The sequence below is a fragment of the Trichosurus vulpecula genome, chromosome 4 (assembly GCF_011100635.1).
Source record: "Trichosurus vulpecula isolate mTriVul1 chromosome 4, mTriVul1.pri, whole genome shotgun sequence".
Lineage (NCBI taxonomy): Eukaryota > Metazoa > Chordata > Mammalia > Diprotodontia > Phalangeridae > Trichosurus > Trichosurus vulpecula.
Window position 1 is genome coordinate 392,313,997 of NC_050576.1, and position 18,391 is coordinate 392,332,387.

Here is an 18,391-nt window from a genome sequence, read left to right on the forward strand (position 1 = left end):
GTTTCTCTTCCTACTTCCTGCTGTCCACCTTTATTTTATTTTATTATTCATTAATACCTCCTCAGAGTGTATGCTAATTTAATTTAGAAAGGCCGAGGTCCCTCACTGTATCCCAGGCCATTGCCAGCCTTCTTGGATGTCTTGCCACTGGATTTCAATGACTCTGGAGGAGAGAGTGAGTCAGACACAACAGGCATTTTTTAGTGGTTTCCGACTCTTCATGTCCCCATTTGGGGTTTTCTTGGCAAATATACTAGAGTGGTTTACCATTTTCTTCTCCAGCTACTAAACATCTGAGACCAGATCTGAACTCACCTCATCCCAATTCCTGGCCCCACGCTCTATCCACTGCACCACCTAGTTGTCCTTACCTGGCACACAGGAAGAGGTTAATAAATGCTTATTAAAATTTAAAAAAACATATAGCTCTTCAATGGTAGAACCAGACTAGGACCCGGGTTTGTGACTCCCAATCCACTTCTTCTAATAAACCAGCATAAATAGCTTTTATACTTTCAAGGTGTTTGTACTTATATTTATCTCATTTGACCCTCTCAATAGCATTCTAAGGCAGATAGAGAAATAAATTATTCTTCCTTTTACAGAAAAAGAATGAGGCACAGACTTGAAGTGACTTTCATCAAATCTCAGGGTTGAGAGGATCCTCAGAGAGCATATAGTCTAGAGCTGGGAAGCTTAAAGTCATCTAGTTTAACCATTTCATTTTTCAGAGGAGGAAGTTGAGGTCTAGAAAGGCTCAGTCATTCCCCAATGTCACAAAGAAGTAAAGGGCAAAACTAGGATTTGAACTCAGGTCCTCTAAGTCAGGTGGCTCATTCTACTGTACATTCTACTGTCATTCTACTGTTGTCTCTCTGACAGCCAGTCTTTATGCGAGGGCCTCCAGTGATGGGAAACTTCCTACCTCCTGAGGTATGACTCCCCTTAGGGCCACAAAGCTCCAAGTTTATGGAGGAAGGGATACCAATTTTGAGTTTCCTCAATTAGATGAGAGCTCTTTCTGCTGGACTTCGTTCAACATGTTTGTCAAAGAGGCATCTTGTAATCTAGCTGGTGAAACAAAGTCCAGAAGAAGGGGATGAATTTAGAGTCCTGGAAATTATTGGGAAGAAATGAAGCCATAAAGGAGAATTCTCCTATATACACACTCACATGTATGAACATGCACCGGCACATACGTGCACACACACACATCAGCGGCTCCGTTGTTGACAGTTTCCTTTTCACACCTGATAATTCCACATGGCTCAGTCACGCAGAAGAAAAGCCAACTTCAGACGTGGAGTTAAAAAGTTTTCCGTAAATATTTTATTCTTTCATATTTCATAAATCAGAAAGAAGTATTTGGTAATAAAAATAATAGAGAACTATTATTTTCTTCAAGTCTATGTTGATATGTTTCCAGGCCTCTCTGTTCCCTCAAGACTCAACATTCATTTCATGAAAAGCTTTTGGAGTTTTTGCATGTGGTTTCAGATCATTAATATTAGTCTTTTCAGCTATTTACAAATATATTACAAAGGTTTGACCACAGGGCCAAAGAAGATTTCAACGATCGATCGTAAGGATCAGTAGCTCCTACTGAACTTCAGTGTTTTTTAGAGAAACTATACAGCATAGGGAGACGGAATAATTTATACTTTTTTTTTGTAAAAGAAAAGCATGAAAAGTTTTTGGTTATAAAGTGTGTAGACTGTTTCCGAGGAGCCTACTGACCAGCTTGCTCAGTTGGAGGACAAGAATGTGATGTGATGTCACCGTGTTTATACATGGCCTCGTCTAAATCCAATCTTTTCTGGTTGACCATCAGGGTCATGCAGCCATGGTAGAACGCAGTGACTGGAGCTGACATCACAGGAACATCTGGGGCAAAGAGGAAGGAAAAACAAAACATCTTTAGCATGACATGCCATCTGGAATGAATGTGGCCCTCAGCTTCAGAAAATCATCCCTTTGATAGTGGGTCCCATACAGTGGTCAGTTTGCTTCTCCCTGTGTTTATTCTGTAGGAACACTCATCAGCCAGTCTTCTTGGCCGTTCTTTATCCTCTGCTTTTCTCTGATCCTGCGGACTGCCCTTATAGTACACAATGTTATATATTATATATTACACAATACATACATTATCTCCTTTGACCTTCCATCCCTTCCTAGGAAGTACAGACTAATAAGGGGATAAAACACTAACGCAGTTTTGAAGAGTATACAACATTATGTGATAACCACATCAGAAAACTACCAAACCAATTGGCACTATGATGTCTGATGAGGAAGTTCATTACCATGTTTACTATGGAAAAACCCATCTTAGTTGGGTTTTAAAGGATAAGGATTCAACAAGTGAAAAGAGGAAAGGCATTCTAGATATAGGGAAGAATGCCAGATAGAGGTAAGAATATAATCAAAGATACAGAAGAGAAGGAATACAGCATATATCTGAGAGTCAGAGCTGTGTAGTTTGGCTGGAGTACAGAGTACAGGGAAGGGTGATAGTATGGAATTACTCTGGAAAAAGAGTGTACCACGAGTTTGAGGAAGGCAGGAAGCAAACTTTATGTTTATCTGGTAAGCAAAAAGATTCTTGAAGATTCACTGAAGATTGTTGAGGAGAAAAGTGACGTGATTTCAAGCTAGGAAATCTTTAGCTTTTCACTGGTTATTGCAGCCAAGAAAATTGGGGTTAACTGGTAGATAACTGAGACTCATAAACACTTGGCTCTGGCTTTGTAGCTACCATCATGTTACTCTGATCACATGCCTGTAGGCAACAATATTTAAAAATAATTAAGCTGGAAATTCTGATTCTCAGCCTGGCATGGTGCTTCTTTGGATTCAACACTCCCTAGCATGTTATGGGTACAAAATGTTATGTGCAGAATTCTCTTGAAGAAGGGGGAAGAACATTAACTTGATTCAAGCCAATTGCACAATTAACATCTATAATTAGGATTAAACAAAGACACCTCAAATTTTATAGACAATAAGAAAGCCTGAGAGAAGCCGCATGGCATACTGGTTAGAGAGCTGACTCTGGAGTCAGGAAAGCCCAAGTTCAAGACATATACTAGTGGACAAGTGACTGGGCCCAGGAAACTCCCTCTAAGACTCCAAGTTATGGATGAATTGCCATTTTGCATTGGTCAGGGGCAGGGGTGTTCCAATAAATGGTTAGCAATCATCTATTAAGGAAGAAAAAAAGGATGCTTGGCGAAAATTTAAGTTTAATCTGCATTATTCGTTCCATCTTGAGTCTAGAAAATCAACAAAACAAGTCAGATCCTGATTTATAGAATTTACCTATATCCGAGGTATAAATGCCCACCTTGCAGATTTGACATTCAACTACGGAGCCTAGAGTACATTTGAGGTTGGCTTTGGCACATCCCTGGATAGGGGGGGTTTCCGCACTAGGAATTCCCTCATGCTGATGAAATCACCTCTGAAAAAGCAATGCTGACCACAATCTTTGGTTGCAAAAGTGATTTCTCCACTTGACTAGAAAAAGAAAGTCTATAATCTAGCTTCCCCTTTCCCTACTTAAAAAAAAAAGTCCAAAGCCTCATTTTAATAGCTGCCGTGAGAAAACTGAATCTTCCTCCAAGCATCATTTTGCTGTAAACAATTTTATGAAGGTCAAGGCAGATGAGGGCAGCTACATTGTCTCATCCTCCCACTACTGCTGGTATTTGGGCAGGCAGGGGTAGAGCTCTGTGATAGCAGAATCCCAGCATTACCTGGCAATCCACCAGCATATGTCTTTAAGGGACTCTGCAGGTATTTTTTCAAGGCAGACAGTCTTTCCTCCAGTTGGGAAGAGCTCACTTCCATCTGTCCCTTCGTCCCATCCACGGTCAGGGCTATCTCGCCTTCCTTTATGCGAACTTCCACTAAGTGATCCTGACCATCACACACTTTGATTTCCATGAAGGTCATGGACACATGTTCTATTGCCAGGACAACCAACTAAAGGAGAGAACAGATAAACCTGAATAAACAAAGGGGGGCCAGTCAGAGGCATACATGTTTACTTTTCAGTCAATCAGTCAACAAGCAATCATTAATAAGCACCTACTGTGTTCCAAGCACTTTGCTAGGTGCTGGGCATACAAAAACAAATGTGACTCAGTCCCTGTCTTCAAGGAGATTACACTCTGCTAGAGTGATACAGCATGTTTACTGATAAGTAAATATAGACTCTGGGCAGCTAGGTGGTGCAGTTGATAGAGCACCTGGCCTGGAGTCAGGAAGACCTAAGTTTAAATCCAGCCTCAGACACTTACTAGCTGTGTGACCCTGGTTAAGTCATTGTTTACCTCAGTTTCTCATCTGTAAAATGAGCTGGAGAAGAAATAGCAAATCATTCCAGGATCTTTGCCAAGAAAATCCCAAATGGAGTCACAAAGAGTCAAGACTGACTGAAAATGGCTAAAGGATGACAAAAATATAGGCTATGTACAAAATAAATCCATAGTGACATGCGTATGTTGGGGTAGGGAGGGAACAATCCGGGGCATTGGGAAAGGCTTTGTGTAGGAGGTAATGCTTTGAGGTGAGTGAGCCTTGAAGTGAGTCAGGAGTTTCAAGAGGCAGAAGTGAGAGGAAAGATCATTTTAGGCATGGGGGAACAGCCTGAACAAATGTACGAAGGTAGAAGAAATGCAATGTTGGCTTAAGGGACCAGCAAGCACATCATTGTGGTTGGACTGGAGAGTGTGGCATGGGTCTGACTCTTCGTGACCCTGTTTGAGATTTTCTTGGAGTGGTTTGTCATTTCCTTCACCAGCTCATTTTAGAGATGAGGAAACTGAGGCAAACCGGATCACACAGCTAGTAAGTGTCTGAGGCTGGATTTGAACTCAGTTCTTCCTGACTCCAAGCCCAGCACTCTACCCAATGCACCACCTAGCTGCCCTTGGGATGGATACTAATGTATAATTAGCTGGGAAGATAGGCTGAAGCCATATTATAAAGAACTTTAAATAAAAAATTTTAAAGAGTTTATATTTTATAATAAAGCTAATGAGAAACCACTAAAGCAGGCCTGCACAAGTTTTTTGAGGAGGGGAATAATATGGTTGGATATAGTCAGACCTGTGCTTTAGAACTATCAATTTGACAGCCATGTAGAGGATAGAATGGAGAGGAAAGAGAAGCAGGGGAGCCAATTAGGAGGCTTTTACAGTAGGCCAGGAGAGAGGTGATGAGGTGATGAGAACGGGATAGAGGAGGTAGAGTAGACAAGACCTGGCAGCTGATGGATGGTGGTGTGCATCAGAGCCACAGGGAGCTGTCTGTCCTCTGTTACCCAGGACAAGCAGCTCAAAACACACCTGGTGCAATTCCATGAGTGACGTCTTCAAATTAATTTTCTGAGATAAATTCATTTGAGCTGGGGTGGAGTTGAGATTTTGCGACACCTTGAATTTGCTACTGGGGGAGGCATCCTTGGGTGTAGCACCAGGTGAAGGAAATGTGCCCTATTTGGTAGCTCCCAGTTTTAACTAATTATTCTTGCTAACTAGGGGCTGAGCAGAGTTGTTTTTACAGCTGCTGCCAGGGCCCTCTAAATTGCAATGCCCTGGAACGAAGCCTGAGTCACCCAACCTGAGTGATGGCTCTGGGGCATTTAGAACAAAGCTTGGCCTTTCTTTTCTAAGGAAATCACCAATATGGAGAATCATGGAGCAGTCCAGCCACCAGTCTCTCATCCAATCTCTATTACTCTTCTCTGGTTTCCAGATTTATCCTGAGGTTTTGTCAGGTCTGTAGAGCATGTGGGCTGGATGTCTGCATAGTTCCCGAGATAGAACTATATATTCTACAAGTCCAGTAAGCCAAATATGCATGTATTTGTACTGCAAGTGGAGGCTAAATTTAAGTATTTCCTGAGAGAGGAAATGTTGACTAAGGCTTATTCTTTCTGGTGTGTTGCTCCATTCATATTAACAATGCAATCAAAAGCCAATCTCTAATAGCAATCTAGTTAATAGCATAACAACATCGTTTAGTTCAGGGGTGGGGAACCTGCAGCCTCAAGGCCACATGTGGCTTCTAGGTTCTCGGGTGCGGCCTTTTGATTTAGTCCAACTTTTACAGAACAAATCCTTTTATTAAGGGGATTTGTTCTAGGAAGTTTGGATTCAGTCAAAGGGTCACACTTAAGGCCCTAGAGGGCCACATGTGGCCTCGAAGCTACAGGTTCCCCACCCCTGATTCTAGTTTCAAGAGGATTCAGTAAGACTCTACCACTGCTTATAATGTGAACTCTTTGGAGGGTAAAATAAACCCTCTCTTTGGCTCGCTGGTGTACCCTTCCTGACTCTTCCACCCAAGAGGGAAATTCATGAACAGAAAGCTACTTAAAGGAACCCACCTATTTATGTTATCTTTCCAACATTGGTTGCTTGGACTGGGAAGAAAAAATGAGAAAGGGTATATGGGCCATAGGCATCTCTGTAGAGTTATACAGTATACCTGGGGGCTAGCTCATCATCTGATGGGTTTACAAGGCAGAACTTCTATTACATGGTTCTGTTTGGGCTCTCTCTGGTAGCAGCGGTTTTCACAGAATCATAAGTTTTGAGCTGAAAGGAACCTTAGAGATTTTCATACCATAAATGAGGAAACTGAGGCCCAGAGAGAATAAGTAATGTTCCCAAGGTCAGGTGGGTCATAATAATGTTAGCCGATATGTACATACTGCTTACTATATTCGGGGCACCATACGAAGTACTTCATAATTGTTTTCTCATTTGATGCTCTCAACAACCCTGGGAGGTCGGTGCTGCTATTATCTTCAGGTGCTGTTACTATCTTCATTTTACAGATGAGAAAACTGAGGCAAATAGTGGTTAAATGACTTGCCCAGGGTCACACAGCTATTAAGTATCTGAGGCCAGATTTGAACTCGGGTCTTCCTGACTCTGGCCCAGCACTCTGGACAGTACACTACCTAGCCACCCGCATTGAGGGAGAGCCCAGGATTTGAACACAGGTTCTCTGATTTAAAACCCAATGGTTTTTCACTGTAACCACGAGAAATCCTTCAACATCAAGGAATGATCTCATGCTAAATATTGGCTTGTTTAGCCATTCAGTCGTGTCTGACTATTCACAACCCTGTTTACCATAGCATGCCAATACTGTCCATGGGATTTCCTTGGCAAAGATGCCATTTCCTTCTCCAGTAGACGAGGCAAACAGAGGTTAAATGACTTGCCCAAGGCCACATAGCTAGTAGGTATCAGAAGCCAGATTTGAATTCAGATCTTCCTGACTCCAGGTCCAGTCTCTATCCATTGAACCACCTAGCTGCCTCCTAGGCAAAGGTTAAGTGATCTGTCCAGGGTCACAGCTTGTAAATGTCTTCATTTGAACTCAGGTCTTCCTGACTCCAGGCCCAGTGCTCCATCCGCTGAGCCATCTAGCTGCCTCAACTGGTGCCCCCAAAGCCAAACGAGACTTTTCTAAGCTTTCATACCAAAGTTTTTCTAGGATTAAAAACTAAGATAAAATTTTAAACCTAGTTAAACTTCTGAATATGCAAAGCACAGGAAACATAAACAATTTTGCACATGTGGAGAAAGATTGACTAATAATAACAATAGTAAACCTACATGTCAATTATTACATATTATTACAAATTACATTTTATATATAAAATATTAAAATAAATATAAAATATTATCTCATTTTATTCTCATAACAACCCTGGGGGGTAGGTGCTTTACTATCCTCATTTTACAAATGAAGAAACTGAGACAAAGAGGTTAAATGACTCGCCCAGGGTCACACAGCTAGTAAGTGTCTGAGGCTGGATTTGAATTCAGGTCTTCCTGAAGAAGGTTTCTTCTTTGGACAAGTTAGTGAAAAGTTTTGGTAGACTCTCCATCATTAGTCACACTTACCTGTTTTTTGAGTTTTTTTGTGGAATGGTAGTCCACTAGGGCCAAGGAGAGAGGGACAGTTTTTTCTTCACTAACCAGGGCCAGCAGAACCCCTGTATCGGTGGCAGGGCGGATCTCAGCAGTTATTTCTATTCCCCAGGTTCTCTGTGTTTCATCTCCAGCAGATGGTTGAGCTATGAAGAAAGGCACGTGGTAGAAAAAAAAAAGAATGAAGGGACCACAGGAAGGCTGCATGGGGAGGGAGGAAAGCAAGTGCAAAACCTACTTCTAATAGCTTTGATGATCCTCCAAAGCAGAGATTCTTAGGCTTGCTGTGTTTGTGTCAAGGACCCCTGTGGTACTCTGGGACGCCCTCTTAGAGTGAAGTTTTTAAATGCAGAAAATGAGGGATAGATTACACAGAATTACAAAGGAAACCAATTATATTGAAATGTAATTATCATTTTTTTTCCTAAAAGTTTATGGACCGTGTGTGATGCACTGACTTTGATAGACTTAGCCCCTTCTCAGCAATGCAAGGACCTAAAACAATTCCAAAAGACTCATGATGGAAAATGTCATCCATATCCAGAGAAAGAATTATGGAGTCTGAATGCAGAGCGAAGAAGGCTATTTTCTTTTTTGTTTTATGTTTTTCTTTCTCATGGTTACTCCCATTAGTTCTAATTCTTCTATACAACATGACTAATGTGAAAATATGTTTGATAGGAATGTATATGTAGAGCCTATATTGGATTGCATGATGTTTTGGTGAGGGGGAAGGAAGGGAGGGAGAGAAAATTTAAAACTTAAAGAAGTGAATGTTGAAAACTAAAAATGAATACATTTTTTAAAAAGTTCATGGACTCCAGGTTAAGAACCTCTTCTTTAAAGGATCCTACACAATGATAAATCTGTCCTATTATATTAATTCAAGGTTGAGATTTTTAATTAGCGAACAGAATTCAATAACTTGGAAGGAAGTCAACCTAGCAGTTGAGTCAGCAAACAGTAGCTAAATATATACGTGAAGGGCAGTGGGGTGTCCTACAACTGTAGAGAACTAAGTGATTTCTAATGTCCCTTGCAGCTCTAACTGTACTGGTGTATGAATAATTCCCTCGTCCCCTCACTTGTCTTTGAATCTGTTCCATTGTCTATATTTTTTCTGAATTCCTCTGCCTATCTACAGTAAGTCAATGGCTGTCTTCTCTATTCTACAAAAAGACATAGAAACTCTTTCCCTATGCCCTTTTAGAAGCTAAAACATCGTGTCAGCTTCCATCTGAATTCTTCGGGTGGTTTAAAAGATAAAGAAGTACTTGGAAAAATTAAAAGTGATATAGATGCAAGGTATTATGAATATTATTTCAAGGAGAGACAAATATTTTCTACTTTGTGACTAAATGTCTTTGACGACAGCTTCCCTAGTCAGTGGAGCAGGGTGTTGGACTGGAAAGAGCAGCATGTTCTAGAGACAAGAAGCCTGGGGTCAAGTCCCAGTCTTCTCCTACCCTAGCTGGGAGATCTGAGGAAACTTACTTTAGCTCTCTGAGCCTCAGGCTCCTCAGTTGCATACCAAGGACAATAATATTAGTGTTAATACTTGGGAGGATCAAGTGAGATAAATTATGTAAAGGGCTTTGTAAAATGGAAGGCCCTTATGTGAATGTATAGCTTCATATTATATAAGGTATATACATCATATAATGTATAGCTTTATCATTAAGCAAGAATTCAAATACTTTACTCCAAATAATTTTTTTAATTGTTATTTGCATTTCATAAAAGGATAGAAGCAATCATAGGGAATATTTTTTCAAGAGAAAAGTATTCCTGGATGTTACACCACCTGATAGCTACTGGCTAAAGACAGTATATAAGTATATATATGTGTATGTGTGTGTGTGTGTGTGTATGTATATATATATATGTGTGTGTGTGTATGTATGTAAGTATATAAGAGGAGGGAGGACTGGAGGGAGGACCAGTCTCAAACAATACAGTCATGTGACCTCTATCTGCCTCAGTTTCTTAATCTGTAAAATGGGGAAAATAATTACCTCCCAGTGTTGTTGTGAAGATCAAATGGCATAATATTTGTATAGTGCTTAGAACATAGCAAATGCTATGTAAAATATCAACTGTTCAACGTGCTGTATGTTAGCTATTATATTCAGGCAGCTCTGCAAAACTGTAAGCTCAGCTTTGGATCTGCCTCTCTGGAAGTTCCCTATACTGATGTAATCATAGGTCTGGACTGCCCCCAAAGTTAATCTTTAATCAGGGTTTTTTTGTGTGTTTGTATGTTTTGGTTTTTAGTTTTATTTTTGCATATTTGTATGTTTTGTTTGCTTGTATGCTTTTTTTTTTTACTGAATTTGTGATTGCATCCTTGTGAGCAATTATCTACTCTATTAGCTTGTAGTCTTAGAGCCTGGCAATTTTAAAATGCTTTTAAAAAAAGATGCTGTAATTTATAATTAGCAGTAAGCTCTTCCTTAATCAAGAGAATCAACTTCTCTTAGGCAATTTTCCCAAGGAAAAAATGTAGAAATGATCCCACTCTTCCCCCCCGCCCCCCGCCGCCCTATGCCTTCTGAAGACTCCCCAAGGACATAAGGACTTACTGAGTCTATCACCATTTCATTTGTATTGAGTTCCCGGTAAATGCTTTCCTCTCCCCTCTCATGTCCCAAGACAGACATGGATAATGTTTAAGATTCATGAAGAGTCCAGAGGACTCTAGAAACAATTCAGGCTCCATTGTCCTAGGAATTTATTCATCAAAAAGATAAGGTTGAAAAAAAAATAGCTTTCAGTGTGTACGGGTAGTAGGAGTTTTTTAATTTTCTGAAGCTGGACAAACAAACACTCCTTCCTGCACTGTATCCTCATTGAGGGTAGAGATAGAAACTCTTAGAAAATGGCATGGTCTGTAACAGTCTCAAATGATGGTGGCTCATTGTTCCTCTCGATGGATGAGAAAGAGTGAATGAGAATTAGGAGAATCACAGAATCTCAGAGTTGGAAAAGACCTCAGAGGTTATTTAGTCCAAATAAAGATGGCTTCTATAACATATCAAACAAGTGGTTGCCTAGCCTTTGCTAGAGGATCTTTAGTGGAACTCGCTATCTGTCAAGGCAGCACATTGCACTTTGAGATGGCTTTAATCCTTAGGAATTTTTTTTCTTCTTACATCAAGCTGAAATCTGCCTCTTTGCAACCCTGCTGGCACTTCCTACCCCCATATTGTTGTTTGGTCATTTCAGTCATGTTTAACTCTTCATGACCCCATTTGGGTCTTTCTTGGCCAAGATACTGGAGTGGTTTACCATTTCCTTCTCCAGCTCATTTTACAGATGAAGAATTGAAGCAAACGGGGTTAAATGATTTGCCCAGGGTCACACACCTAGTGTCTGAGGCCAGATTTGAACTCATCTTCCTGACCGTAGGCCCTATACTCTATCCACTGTACCACCTACCTGCCCCTGAACACATCTATCTCTCTCTCTCTCTCTCTCTCTCTCTCTCTCTCTCTCACACACACACACACACACACACACACACACTGACATTTCACCTATTTCTGCCCTCTGAGGAACTGCAGAGCAAATAAATCCCCTTTTCCCTATGACAACTTTTAAATACTGAAAAATCAGCAATCATGTCTTACGAGAGGCTTAAGGTTAAACATTGCTAGTTCTTAAACATTCTCATAGACCATGAATTCATTCTTGCCCTCATATGAACACTCTCAAGCTTAACAATGCTCGTCCTGAAAAAGTACACCTGGAATTGATCCTCATACTCCAGATGTGGCCTAACCGAGGCCAAGGGTTCCAGTTTTTCAGATACAAAGTGGCCTGAATGATGCATTTAAGGGCAGCAGTGCCTTGGAGAGACAGTTCTAAGACTGACCTAGAGTTTGAATGTGGGAGAGGGAAGGTCAGGAAAAAAAAATCTCCAAAGAAAAGAAAGGTGGCAATTCCATCAGTGACCAAGAAGTCAGGCAGGAAAGAGGTCTGCAGTGAGGGGAAGGTGAAAAGTAGAGTCAAAATTACATTCACCTTGAAATGATAGTAATCTACATAGGCCAAGATATCACCCCCCCCAAAAAAAAGCAAGACAAATACCAGGGATAGGAAGATGATTAAATGGCCCTTGATACCTTTAGACTGACTGAGGCATAATTCAGAGAAGTTAAGGACTCTTGCTAAAGTCAGAGTTTTATACCAGGCATAAAGGAGGGATTTCCATATTGGACGAGAAGTTGAAATAGAGGATTCTAAAAGTCCCTTCCCAGTGTAAGATCTTGTTATGCTTTCCAAATGAAGATGCAGGGATTATATGAAATTATTAAATTTCATCGACTTTATGTCTTAACTGTTCGTTGACACATGCATCCTTCCTAAATACTTAGGTATTTCCTAAGCTTTCTGGGTGCTCCAGACATCATGACCAAGGTGAGAATAAAGTGCTTAGGGTTAGGGATGCCACAGAGAGACACTGTGAGATTGATCTAGGGTCTGAATGTGAGTGTAAAGAGACAGGAAGGCATAGCAAGAGCCTAATTCAATCACTGATGGTGAATTAGAATGAAAACACAGATGGTATGCTTAGCAGATTTAGAGCTGTAGATAATATATTAATTAATGTAAATAACTGAGATTCCACCCAAATCTTAACAGAATGGAATATAATTTAACAATTCTGCCCTCTCGTCCCTCATATTTTTATAGATTTGGAACTGGAAGCAACACCTTTGCCCCCTTCACTCAATAATATTTAAAAGTCACACTAACAGAAATTATGTATCTAAGTGAAATGCATTGGTATACGCAGGTCTCTGTGCTATTATTGCACGGAAGCTTTGTTAAGTAACAAATTAATCAAAATGTGATATAAGTTTCAATGGCAGACTCCTTTCAGGCCACAGATATGTGATTCAAAAAAAAGTTTCTTTTCAGCTAGAGAATATTGTTGCTATCATTTCAGTAATGTCTGACCTTCATGGCCCCGTTTGGGGTTTTCTTGGCAAAGATACTGAAGTGGTTTGCCATTTTCTTTTCCAGCTCATTTTTACAGATGAGGAAACTGAGGCAAACAAGGTTAAGTAATTTGCCCTACAGTTACATAGCTAGTAAGTAAGGGTCTGAGGAATATAACCATAGCCGCTGTATTATAATCACTTACTGTAATTTAGACTAAAATATGCAAATCCATTGCCAGGGTAGAAGGATCCTCTTGACATCACTGAGAAACACTGCATTCTGCTATTCGTTTTGACTATATCTTGGATTGTGGTATCGTCCCCATCCAGCCAGTTCCAGCTCCTCATGCAACCATCCAGACGAGGGTTTATCTGGAAAGACAGGAGAATCCCAAAAGCTTTCTTGGGGTGGGGGGTAGGGTGGCAAGGAAGGGTGTGTGCTCCCAGAGACCAAACAGGCAGTGGGACCCAGCAGTGTCACCAGATCCACAGAGTAACCCATCAGGAGACAGGCAAGGAGTGACTTACTCAAAACAGACATATTCGCCTCCCCAATTAACATACAGACACATTTGGGCATTCATACATGAAACATAAAATGCCTTCATGTAGGCTTTCAAACAGACTGTGTTTTGATTTGCAAAAATCCAATTTATACTAAACACTCACAAGAGTCTTAAAGTAGTAAGGCACCTCAGAAACCCAAAGCTGAAGTAAGAACCTCTTCTACAATATTCTTGACTACTGCTTATTTCATTTCAAAACGTTTAATAAAATGGCAGCCTGGCATGGCTGGAGGCTTGGACTTAGAGGTCACAAAGACATGGGTTTGAATCCTACATCAGACATTTACTAGCTGTGTCACTTAACCACTCAGCCTCAGTTTCCTCATCAGTAAAATGGGGGTTAATTAATAGATAGCATCTGTCTTATAAGGTTGTTGCTAGGGTTAAATGAGATGATGTATGTAAAACATTTTTTACTTTTAATTTATGTATTACATAACTATGAGCACCACTTTATCAGACTGTCATTTCTAGATTTTTGTAATTATTAGGGAGTCTTCTTTATAGTGCATCTCCTACCTGTTGCTCCTAGTTCTGATTTTTGGAGCTAAGAAGAAGAATAATCTATTACTTCTTCCATATAACGCTCTAAATATTTTTAAAAGTACAGTTGTGTATGAAACATCTCTAGTCCCTCAACTGATGCCCCTATAACATAGTCACATACCCCACCATACAGGTTTTCCTTTTTTGGGTACAGTCTAGTTCTTCAATGCCCTTTTTCAAGCGGCATCCTTAACTAGACACATAGTACTTTAGAGGTAGCATGACCAAAATAAGAGATGAAAAGATTAGTATTATTATTAATGATGATAATGATGCTTCACATTTATATGATGCATTAAGTTAGAAAAAGCTATCCTTACGACAACCTTCTGAAGAAAGTATCCTATGCCCTTCTTCATTCTGAAGATTATGCTTCTGTTATTGCATCTGTCCTAAATCTCTATTAGCTTTTTTAGCTGCTGTCTCACAATTTACTAATATTGGGCTTGTAGTCTTCCAAACTTTCTAGTCATACCCCATATCTCTCACCCAGTATTTGTGCAATTGATTTTTTGAATCCAAGTACAGTGTTTTTATATTTATTCCAACTAAATGTAATCTTGTTAGCTACGGTTCATTATTCTACCTTGCTCAGATTTTTGGTGGGTGGATTCCAATTCTGTCATTTGCATTAGCAAATACATTTCTCTTAGCTTTGTGTCATCCATAAAATAGATAAGTATACCATATGTCTTGATATGTATTAATCCCACTATTATATCAGGGAATTATACACAACTCATTAGTACTGGAAAAGATCTTGGCACTCTTAGGCATGGGGTAGTAACATTTAAAGCTGGAAGAACATTTAGAGTGCATATAATTCAACCCATTCATTTTAAACCTGAGGAAATTAAGATCCATTTTATCATCTGTGATCCTCTCCTATTCTTGTTGGTCATGAACTGTTCCCCTATCCATAGATCTAAAAGGTAATTTTTTCCCCCTTGTTCGAATTTATTTATGTCACCCCTGATGTCCATTTGGAGCCTATCTTGTTTTTATTTTTCTTCTTTTTTAAATGGGGGTGGAGGGGTGCAGGGATGGAAAGGACAAAAAAAGTGGATTTTTGTTAGATTTCTTTTTCAAAATTTTTAAAAAAGAAAACAAGCCCTAGAAAGGTTATGTGATTTTCCCCAAGGTCTATCAATCATGTTCAAAAGGTGATATACATCTGAAGTTCAGTACTTTGCTCTTCTTACCTGTAAAAGTGATAGTAGTCTGTCCTTACCTCAAGGAAATATGGCCAGAGATGATGGTAATAAAAAAAAATACCTTTGTTCTTGGTATCTATTCCCTGATATTGTTAAAGCTAGTTTTGTTTAAACTATGCCAGGTAAATTTTGATCAACTCAGGGCCTGTTAAAGCTAATACTAGCTGTCTCAGAAAGCCTAGTCTTAGGCAAATCATCACAACTCATTTTGTTGTCCTCTGTTTACTTTATCTCTAAAATTAATGGGCCAAGGAGGTCTAGTCTCAACTGTTGTTAAATTTGAGACCTTGAAAGAATGAATCTGGCCTTGGAGGGGAATGTAAGAGCTGACACTCCCTTATTCCTCAGATGCCTCCCCCTCTGACCACCTGTGAATAGCAAAAGCTCGGGGAAGGTAGCCAAGAACTTCCATAATTTGGCATCCCTAGATGCTCATGCTGTTGCTGCTGCTGCTTCTTTTGTATAGAAATTAAACCCATACTCATGAGGATTTTAACCATTTATCTAAGGACCATTAGAGATAAGGAAAAAACAAGGTTAAGGGTCTGTTGCCACAATGGTGGGTGGGTGGGGGGTGAGGAAGGAGGGAAAGCAGCTCTTTGAAAACCAATCACTTTTTCCTCATCAAGATTATTTTTGTGGAAATTCTGACATGAGCAACTTCCCAACTTCCCAACACACTCCCAAATTTCAGTCCAATAAAGCTGATTTCTCTTTTGAAAAGAGAGAAAATTTCTTTTCATTTCATCTTAAGTGACTTTTACCCTGAAAGCTAAGCCTGAATAAAGAAAGGAAAGAATGAGGACCAGCTCATATGGTTAAGAATGTAGGTCTTCTTTTTGAAATAGTGAAATAGCTTTTGCCTTTTCCTAGGCCCTTTGCCAAGCTTAGTTAATATTACCCACTGGCAGATGGAGGGAAAGTGTCTACCTAATACAAGTCTTAGCCTCTAGGACATACTGTATAATTCATTAATAGTCAGTGATTAATGATAGTACTTACCGGGTGAACGAGGTATTTATCTTTAAAAGGAATGCCTCCCACTGTTAGGTTCAGCTGATACAGTCCTCGGTACAACTGAAAAAGTTCCCCAGAGACTGCTATTTTCATAACAGCATCACTGTTAACCTTGATCACAAGATTTCTCTCCACCTCCTCAACGGAAATCTGTGGGAGAACAAAGGGTGAGAATTTTCCTTCAGAGAGGGGCAACTGAACTCCAGGGGAGAGGAGAGAAGCTCAATTCTATTACTGCTCAAAACTTCAGCTGCTCTGACCCCTCTATGTTCAGGGCAAATGAGTTCATAAGGAACAATATGCATTTTTGCCATGAGTCAGGACGATGGTTTTGAGAAATTCAGAAAAGCTGGTGCTGTCAAGTGAAAAGAACCAGCAAGTCTGTCTAATATTATGGTGCGTGCTTAATACAATGAGACATGATTTACAACATAATCTTTCAGGCCACCAAAAGGTCCATTTTTTAGATACTGGATGCATCTAAAGAACAAATAGACTGACGTCTAAATGTCAAAGGTATCAGACAAAGGTTAGGAGACGCAAACATATTTGCAATGTGGTTTTTCTCTCTTTTAAGATCTAAGGCAGAATGTGACTTTCATATATAACAAACATCCTTTGGGGCAACTAAGAGAGATCTGCTTTCCCTTCTCCCCTCTGGATGGACAAAATGTTCTTTATCCTTTCTGGCTCTCTGAAGGTACGATACATGACCCAGGAATAAGAAAACAAACACAAACCAATCCAAGCTTGTATTTTGGTAAATCCACCTGGGGCTAGTCCTCAATGTTAAGTAAAGGATAAGCTCTGCCACGTCATAGGAAACTATGTGCCCAGACATGGCCTGTGTGGATTTCATCTAAGGATCAGCCTAGATAAGTTCTGAGGCCATCACCACCAGGTTGTCCAGACAATAGTGATTTTGAAGTATGTACTTTCATACTTATATGAGCTTAAATGGATGATACAGTAGGAAGAGTTTAGAAATTCAGAGTCAGAGGAGCTGGGTTTATATCTTTGCCACTTATTCCTTATGCAACTTCGATTAAGTCATTTAATTTAACCTTTTACAAGTGAAGGGTTGGGACCAGGTATCCTCCAAAGCTCCTTTTAGCTCTAATGTTATCCTTCTGTGAAAATGAATGCATGCTCCCTGAGAACATACCCACTGGCACGGGGAAGGCAGCCTCGCCTTTTGCTGAGCAGCATGGGAGATCAGTCTGGGCAAATTCAGTTTTCTGTGGACAACCTATGTTCATTCGTAGGGCAGCTAAGTAGCGCTGTGGATAGAGTGCCAAGCCTGGAGTCAAAGACCTGAGTGTCTGGCTTCAGACACTTCTAGCTATGTCAAGTCAGTGTGTAGCTGGACAAGTCATTTAGCCTCACTTTGCCTCAGTTTCCTCATCTGTAAAATGAGCTGGAGAAGGAAATGGCAAACCACTACAGTATCTTGGCCAAGAAAACCCCAACTGGGGTCATGAAGAGTCAGACATAACTGAAAATAACCGAACAACAACAAACTGTTGAAATTTTTCCATATATCAAGCCTAAATTTCTCTCTTGGCAACTTTCTCCCATTGCTTCAATTCTGCCCTCTAGGGCTAAACAGAACAAGTTGAATTTCTTTTACACATGACAGCCCTTCAAATTCTTGAATAGAGCTATTATGTCTTTCCTTCCCATACCCCCTCTCCCTTCCCCCATTCTTCTATGAGACTCAAAAAGGTTAAGTGCTGAGACTTGGACCCAGGTCCTCTGGTTACAAGTCTAGGCTTCATCTGATTCTACCATGCTAGATGCTAGAATCTTGGATGCTTTGGGGATTTATCCCTTGTAAAGGACTTTTGGTTTTTGCAAGGCTTTGTTCTATAAAAGCCCCAATTATAACAATAAATTTATGACAACAATAATAGCAGCATATCCATAGCATCTAGAATTGACAAGGGCCTTAAACATCATCTAATTTAATAACTTATATAAGAGATAAGAAAACTGAGGCCCATGGAGATAAAGCAGTCTGCCCAATGTCACACAGATGGCGAGTGCCCAACTAGAATGAGATGAGATAGACCTGATTTAAACCACAGCCTGCTTTGGATAGGGACTCTGCTTTTGCCTTAACTACCCCCAAAAGTCTATTTTGATCC

General features: G+C 40.1%; 1 protein-coding gene across 1 annotated transcript in view; it reads right to left on the minus strand.

The window, feature by feature from the left end:
• Positions 1 to 1,301: 1,301 nt before the first annotated feature.
• GAS6 (growth arrest specific 6) overlaps positions 1,302 to 18,391 on the minus strand; it is a 94,275-nt gene continuing 77,185 nt past the window's right edge. Inside the window, exons 11-15 of the mRNA XM_036753284.1 lie at positions 16,230 to 16,394; positions 13,105 to 13,273; positions 7,929 to 8,101; positions 3,756 to 3,984; positions 1,302 to 1,884 (exon numbers count right to left, since the gene is read on the minus strand). Of these exons, the coding sequence (XP_036609179.1) occupies positions 1,730 to 1,884; positions 3,756 to 3,984; positions 7,929 to 8,101; positions 13,105 to 13,273; positions 16,230 to 16,394 (891 nt within the window). The 3' untranslated portion in view covers positions 1,302 to 1,729. The remainder of the gene's footprint in view (positions 1,885 to 3,755; positions 3,985 to 7,928; positions 8,102 to 13,104; positions 13,274 to 16,229; positions 16,395 to 18,391) is intronic.